The following is an 8323-nucleotide window of genomic DNA, read 5'->3' as shown; positions in this document are numbered from 1 at the left end:
AATATTGTGTTTTGAAAAATGAAGTTTTTTTTTATAGTATTCTATATACCTGCAAATTTATTTGGGGGTAAGGGCGGGGGTTTGGGTTGGCATGGCCTCCCCCCCCCCCCATCCTACGGCCATAGAAACTATCAAATACTTCAGTTTTGTATTCAATTATGTTCAATAGTTATTACAAATAGAATCTTAAATAGCATTTTAAAAAAAAAATACAATTGAAGAAAATAATGATATTAAAATATTCTCTTTTTTGTTTTAATTTCATTATTTTCTATATTTGAAATAAGTAAAAACTTGAGAATACGATATTATATATATATTTTATATTCCATTTGGGTTCATTTGAGTTTCCATTTGGGTCCATTTGGCTTCCATTTGGGTCCATTTGGGTAAATCGACGCACCCGATATGTCAAACATAACATTCTCGTACACTTTTATTCCTATTCGCTAGCCAAGGGTTTTTGATACTCTCCTCTCATGAGGAGAGTAGCGTATCAGAAACCCTTGGCTAGCGAAGATGACTTTCATTACAAAACTGAATATCTTTTTTCATAGTAAAAAAAAATTAAACTGTGTTTAAACCTAGTTTTCACTAACCTTTACAAATAAATGAATAAATTAAATATTTTGACTGTTTGGTTTTCTCTTTTAGTGGATCCTTTCCTTGGTTAAATCAGCGTTTGATGTTACGAGCTCTGACTATAAAGGACAAAACTTGTAATTTACATTGACCAAATATGTTGTAAAGAAAAATACATGCGTAAACAATTTATTTATTGACGATGGACATTGTAGAGGACACTAGAACACGAGTTACGCTGAATGAGCATGGAGTCGATAATGTAATTGATTTAAATTGCTGTTTGCTTTCTAAAATGAAACAATATGTTACAGTTAGATATTTTTAGTGGATGTAAAACTGTATTGAAGAGTGGACTTATTTTGTACATTTGTTGCATCAAATCAAATTATACAACCTCAGAAAGATTCCTATTGAGCCTGTTGGTGATAAAATTTATTGCTTTATAGTTGTTCTCAATTTCTGTCACACTGACGAATAAAAACTAAAAGTTGCTAATGTCCAAATAAGATGCATAATTTTATTTCTACCAGAACAGATTTGTATGTATGCATAGAGTATGTTAAATGTTTTATGGTCCATCCTAGGGATGAGCACAGTTGTATACCATTAATGTCAGTGAGATTCATCGAGAGTAGCAAGTAGAGCTTTTTAAAAAAAAAAAGCTTACCGTCTTTAGCAACAACCTTAAACAGTAAACTAATCTACACCTAATAGGCCATTTTATTCTTGAGAATTTCTTGGTTTTGCATTTCTACTTTAGCTTTTTACTGGCATTAGCCCTAGGGTGGGTGAATGTTGGGGACAAAGGAGAAAATATTAGGGGGGGGGGGTAAAATTAAAAGCAAAAAGTTAGAAAATCTTCAAAACAACATTACCATCATTTGTGATATATGTTATTATCATCCTCAGATTCAAGACTGTTTTATTCATAGATCCCAGGGTATGGCAAGGCCACAATAGAGGATTGAAGTTTTAGGTGGGGATGTATAGTGAAAATGTTTCAAAAGTACAATATTATTAATATGAAAACATTCATAGATTCTGCAGATTCAGTTTTGTTCAAACACCTCCTCCCCCTATTTCTACCCAGTACCATCTAGGGGCAGAGCTGTGGAAAACTTTTTCAGATAGCCAGTCATTCGGACCGGCAAGAAGACAAAATATGCTGGTCCGAAGTGATTTTTGCCAGTCCGAATTAGTAAGTTGCAAAATTAAAAGAAAAGCATACCACTTATTTTCTTAATTACACTTTACTTAATGAAAACATTCAGTCTCCATTTCCAAATCCTCTTCCGTTTTCGTTTTTTGCATTTATTACAATACTAGATTTCATCACTTTTGGGCAGGTGTCAATTATAATTATGCATAGTAAACGTAATCTTTTAAAACATTAATGCATTTGCGAATTATAATTTACCTCGAAAATGAGTCTAAGAAATTATGTACAGCGATAATTAAGATACCACCATCGTGAAATTGATGAAAAAAAAAAAAACGAAATCTGGAACAGTCGGGGACGACGGAAGTACAAGGTTTACCGCTTTACTTAACTGTGTTTGAATTTTTTCTTTAGAAATGTTTTACATACCCAGGTATTTAGCCTGCCTTTATCTTTTTTATGTTTTCTACCTAATTCTGTCCTATTTGTAAATTTAAAAGGTCACGCGAGACAATGCTGGTTTTGCTTTCATTTCCTATAGCCTCGACCTCGTGCAAAGAAAAAGTAGGATTGCGCAATCGTATATAAGGTACAATAATTAAGCTGGGAAGTGCGCCGATGATAAGCCTGAATTAAAATGGAAAAAAAACGAAAACCTTTAACAAAGAAAGAGGTCAGTCATTTGGACCGACATCAAAAGCATTTTTACCGGTCACAGGCATTTTTTGCCGGTCTTGCCGGCATGACCGGCAGTTTTCCACAGCTCTGTAGGGGTAAGATTGGCCAAAAAAGAGAATACTCTAAAAGGAAATAAATTTTTCCTGTGAATAAAAAATGAGCTTTTAAAAATCATGTGATGAAGAACAGGAGTGCCAAAGGGACTCAAGTAAGCATTGTGCCCCATGAGCCTCTTGTATCACTATGAAATATGTATCATGATTTTGTGCCAATTTAGGTTTTCTGTATAAGGTCAAGTTCATATGACTGACAGGTACTGTTCAATGGACTTTGACATTTTAATAATCAACACAAAGGTTGCTCATTTTCAAAGATTAACAACCATCAACCAATTGCATTTCAACTCGATTTAGTCATAACTATAAGAAACCAGCTATTCTATCAATTTTTATGTCACCTGAGTAAACTCAGATGCCCTATTGCTATCCGTTTTCGTCCGTGGTCATGCATTACTGACTAGTTGATATGCATTTTTTTGTTCCCCTACCCTGCCTATGGGTATTAAGGAGGCTTGGGGTCAACAAATTATTAACAAATTAACCACCAGATATAACTTAAAGTTTCAGATATGATATCTTTAGCTGTCAACATTTGACAAAGAAAAATTTCATACATGTTAGTTTTAGAATTTGATTACTGTATACAGGGAAATTTTCGCCCCCATTTTAATTTCGCCCTTTTCACCCTCTTCCTGATTGGGCGAATTTAAAACGGTTTGAATTCAAATTACACAAACATAATTTCTGAAACAAACTATGACTGAGCGAATTTAAAATGGAGCAAAATAGTTTGCAAGTTGAAAAGGGCGAAAATAACATTGGGTGAAAATAACCCTGTATACAGTATTTTTGTATATCTTTATATGGAGCTCATCTTCTAAAGGAGATTGAAATAGTCTAAGAACAACCACCCAGCCCCAGTAACCAAACTAAGCAATTGCTAAGTTTATTGTTATGATTAGCAATGGTGCCAGCCTCTTTCAAAATTATTAATGCCATAACATCTACCTTAAAACATGAACCAAATTATATCAATTGAAAGTTGTTGCAGGTGACCTATAAGGCCCATAGGCCTCTTGTTTTAGTAGTCACCTTATATTTCCACTTAGGTCAGTTCTAGTTTGGTGTGTGTAAGTGATAAAATTATCTCAAATTTTGGTTTTGGGTTTTTAGCTCACCTTAATGAAGTCAAGATGAGCTTATGCTATACCCCCGGCTTCAGTGTTGGCGTCACGGTTAAAGTTTTAGGAGCAGGTCCATTCCCAAGTAACTACAAGCCCTTCCTGGGCCAAACTTGCATGGATGATGCATCTAGGGATGGACACTTCCAGACTTGCTTCGGATGCTGGATCTGACGTACATTTTCCAGATGAGTGACCAGGTTAAAGTTTTTGGAGCAGGTCCATTCCCAATTAACTATAAACCCTACCTGGACCAAACTTGCATGGATGATAGAAGAAGTATATCCTCTTAATAGATTGTGCTTTTTTGGTTGCTTTATAAAATTGTTTTAGATCTGAGTGTGAGTAAACTTAAGTAGATATTCAGATCAAATTATTAATCTTCATCATGTTCATGTGTTGTTTTGGTTAAGAAGTACATTGGCACCTGGATGGTCAATTTGCTTGTGTTTCAAAAGTATGTTTTGTTAAAAGACCACTGAAAAACAGCAGGTTGAATGGTTGAATAGTATACACTTATCCACTGGTTGTGAGTGGGATAGCTCTTTTATCAAACCCGCGACAAGGAACTATTCCCCCAGGGCTTGCTCGAAGGGAATAGTTCCTGTCAAGGGTTTATAAAAGAGCTATCCCACCCACAACCAATAGATAAGAGTTTTATTATACTGATGCATAATATAATTTTTGAGGTTTAAATTTTTTTGGAGTAAGAAAATACTGCAAGAATAATCTGAAATCCTGATGATGTCAAAATGCCACTGAAGTCATTATGACATCATCATTCAATAGATTTATCACTGGAAATCAAAATTGGCGAAAAATTGCATGAAAATTTTCTGAGGGTGGATAGCTGGTATAGCTTTGCTATACGTGAACTATAAAAGATAGTTATTTTACCTTCTGAAGTTTATATAAGAAACATAATAATCTTCATTATAGCCCTAATATATTTTTTCCCTAGATTTTAAATGAAATATGTTTGCCTTCTTGGGTTTCCTGTGATTTTTCTTTCTTTTTTTTCTCAGGTTCACAGTACAGATTTCCCTGGGGAATATCCAAACTTTGATGATTCTTGGAATTTTAAAAAGTTTAAAAAGGTACCGGTAAAAAAAAATTCTAATGCAATTGTTTTGTAAAACACATTTTGATAAGCTAATGTACTGGTGTTTGAAGCAGTAAAACGAGCAGTAACAATAGTGAAAGCTTTACATTATGACATCATGATAGAGCGACGCAAAAACACTATGCCCAGTGACATATTTTATATAACAAAATAAGACGTAAACAACAAACAAAATGTATGGATTGCATTAGAATGGGAATAACTTATCTTCTAATTTGGTATTTGCGACCATTAATGCTGATTTAACGGTCGCATACATCCGTTTTACCGGCTCCGCTTACGCATCGCTGATAAAACTCAGTTTGCGACCATTAAATCAGCATTAGGGTAGGGTGGTGTAATTTCGACCACCTGGTTAATTTCGACCGTTCATAAATACCTTAATATATTTTGTTTATGGCGTATAATTGTGTATGTACATTTATATTTTGCAGAAAGAAAACATATTTTTAATATATTGTGTCGAAAATAATTTTATTTCCATGAGCGTTATTAAGATTGTTATTGGAAAATTACATCAAAGAAAAGGCTTTATCTCTTGAAAAATTATAAACGAGTTTATTTCTTTTGCCACTAGATCTACGTACCGCGAATTATCCCCTCAGAAAAATCTTGTATGGAAAGACAACCAATGGATATCCCTGGCTTGACATTTATCAAATATGATTTTGAAAATGAAATTCATACCCTTTTAGTTTATAGTATGTAGTTTTTACAAATTAAATTGCAAATCAGCTGAACAGAAATCGGCCGAAGTTATCCCTTTATGAATACAGTGTCAGTGGGTAACTTCGACCAATGAAAAATGACGCAATTTACTATCTGTTACCAGAAAGAATTCTTGATCTGGAAAAAATATTAGGATAATTATTATGTACATTAATACTTGGTAGAAACTAGTTCTACAATAGTGAAAAATCATTGTTTTGTTTACATGCGGTTTAGATGCCTGTACATGTACATTTGTAGCATGCTTTAACAAATTAGCAAATCGGTGTCATAGACATCTGGTGCACTCGATGTCTTTGAATTAGGTACACTTTCAAAATTGTCATTTTTTGTCAGTAATTTTACTTGATGTTTTATGCTGTATAGCAGAAAAATTTAAATTCATATTTTCTTTTACTATATTAGAGCTGACGCCAATTATTTTCTTTGTATTGGTCCATCGGTTGAATATACCCTATGTGCGGTCGAAATTACCCATTATACATATCTTGTAAATCGAACGCATTTATTTCATATAAAGACCCAAAAATATATACAAAATCAATGTACAATCTGAAAGATAAAAGGTATTTCAAAGGTAAAAGGATCCAATAAAAGTTGCAGCATAACATAGCAGTAACATACTTTAACAAATCTTAAGTTAAAAAAAATAATCGGTCGAAATTACACCACCCTACCCTAACGGTCGCAAATACCAAATTAGAAGATAGTTATTCCCTAATTGATAGCCAGAAATTGACAATTTGTTTAAATATATGGACATGAAGAGGTACATTTGTATTGCCAATTGATCGATGCAATTAGAACAAAGAATTGAATATATATTTACCAGTAACTATCTTAATGTATGCATGTATATTTAGCAAATTCAAAATGAAGTCATTTTTTCATCCTATTCCAATTTGTGAAGTTACTTATTGGGTATACTAACTATGCATTGTAGAGTAACTAATATCAAATTCTGTAGACATACTTTTTTCTGTTTAATTAATTTACACTACGGGTATTTACACAGTCACAATAGTTTCTATGTACCAGGTAAATTTGTCACAATGTACTTAAAATGCAGGAAACATAATGACAATCCAAGAAATATGTATTTTTTTCTCCATGAATGAACAGAAAATTTGATGTAAGGAATAATGACCCCATGGAAAAAAGTACATTTACAGTATCTCTGATTCCAAGCCTATTTTAGTAATTTTACTACAATTCAAAAACAGAATCCTATTTAATAGCTTTAACTGTAATATTACAAAGGTGAATTGCCTTACATGAGGATATTTCCAGTTCATAACTCATTTGTTCAGATGACAAAATAATCTTTATTTACTTTGTTATTTTATATCAATATTTCAGAATTTCCAAATAGACATGATCAAAATGAATGTTGATGAAATGGAATTTGACATGGTGGGAGTTGATGCTGCAATAGCTAATGCATTCCGCAGGATTCTACTAGCAGAGGTATGTTGAGATAAATATTTCAGTATAGGTTTTAATTTATGCTTTCTTTAGAGAGAATGAAAGATAAAAGTCAGTGTCTCGTTAAATATTCATATTTCAAAAAATGTTCACTGTTTGCCTGTAAATGTTTTAAGCATTCTGTATTTGTTCATGCTATCAGAAATTTTATTATTAATTTGTAAAACAGTCGTATCCTTAAAATTTGTTGATAAGGTAATCATTTCCTTCTTTTTTTTCATTTTCAGGTCCCTACAATGGCTATAGAGAAAGTACACATCTACAACAACACATCAATCATACAAGATGAGGTACTCGCTCACAGACTCGGTCTTATCCCCATTAAAGCCGACCCCCGACTGTTTGAGTACAAAACAGAGGGCAAGTTATACAAATCAGAAATACTAGCTATAAAATTGTTCACTATTTTTCCACTGTGCTTTTGGCTCTTGAAGGATATTGTTTTAGAGGAATATGATAAATGCCTTTAAAAACTAAGAAACATTGTCATAGAGTTCCTAAATTCACTTTACAGTGCATGTCACTTTTCCAAGATGTACTTTGCACCTGAATGACAAACCTATTTTCTGTTATGAGAAATGACAGTAATAAATGAAAGTTGGAGGAAAATGAAGAAAGTTGTCTACAATTTGTGTTGGTGTCATATTCTTCATTTTAGACACACCCCCACTTCCGTCTGATATTTTTGGCTGATTAATATGACATGAGTTATGCCACATTGTTGCAATTGTGTTATCACCATGGGAGGCCATAATAAAGGAAATAATATTTTCACCACCAAGAATGAATTTTTTAATCTTTCCTTAGGTGAAGAAGCGTCTCCAGAGGACTCCATTATATTTCAACTCAAAGTCAAATGTACCAAAAATTCCCAAGCCAAGGATACAACAGACCCTGATGAACTTTATAAAGACCATAAAGGTGAGAGGTCAGGTCAAAGTTCAAGAGGATTCGTTTTGAATTATGATTTTAAATAATATAAAAAAAATCACAGAAATAATTGAATGTCATGCTTTTAAATTTGTAAATAAATCTAATCTATCAAGAGATTTGAGAACTGAGCACTGTCAGCTGATAAAGAATGAACAGGATATATCATTGATTCATCACAGTGTTTTAAATATATGTTTAAATTGAAACATTGTGCTTTTATTAAGTACATATAAACTAAATGTGTTATTTAATTGGGTTTTTAGCTCACCTGAGCCGAAGGCTCAAGTGAGCTTTTCTGATCACATTTTGTCCGTCGTCCGTCCGTCTGTCTGTCTAGCTGTCTGTCTGTCTGTCTGTCTGTCCGTTTGTAAACTTTTCACATTTTCGACTT

The 8323-nt window shown here is 33.1% G+C and overlaps 1 protein-coding gene across 1 annotated transcript in view; it reads left to right on the top strand.

Moving 5' to 3' along the window:
- Positions 1-695: 695 nt before the first annotated feature.
- Positions 696-8323, top strand: part of LOC134250774 (inactive tyrosine-protein kinase 7-like) — a 70930-nt gene continuing 63302 nt past the window's right edge. The window contains exons 1-5 of the mRNA XM_062733125.1: positions 696-844; positions 4688-4759; positions 6874-6981; positions 7227-7359; positions 7807-7920. Coding sequence (XP_062589109.1) covers positions 785-844; positions 4688-4759; positions 6874-6981; positions 7227-7359; positions 7807-7920 — 487 coding nt within the window. The 5' untranslated portion in view covers positions 696-784. The remainder of the gene's footprint in view (positions 845-4687; positions 4760-6873; positions 6982-7226; positions 7360-7806; positions 7921-8323) is intronic.

This window comes from Saccostrea cucullata, unplaced genomic scaffold (assembly GCF_032062105.1).
Source record: "Saccostrea cucullata isolate Sc308-1 unplaced genomic scaffold, CSIRO_AGI_Scuc_v1 ctg1802, whole genome shotgun sequence".
In the NCBI taxonomy this organism is placed as follows: Eukaryota; Metazoa; Mollusca; class Bivalvia; order Ostreida; family Ostreidae; genus Saccostrea; species Saccostrea cuccullata.
Note: the sequence above shows the minus strand (reverse complement) of the source record. Positions and strands in the feature narration are given on the sequence as shown.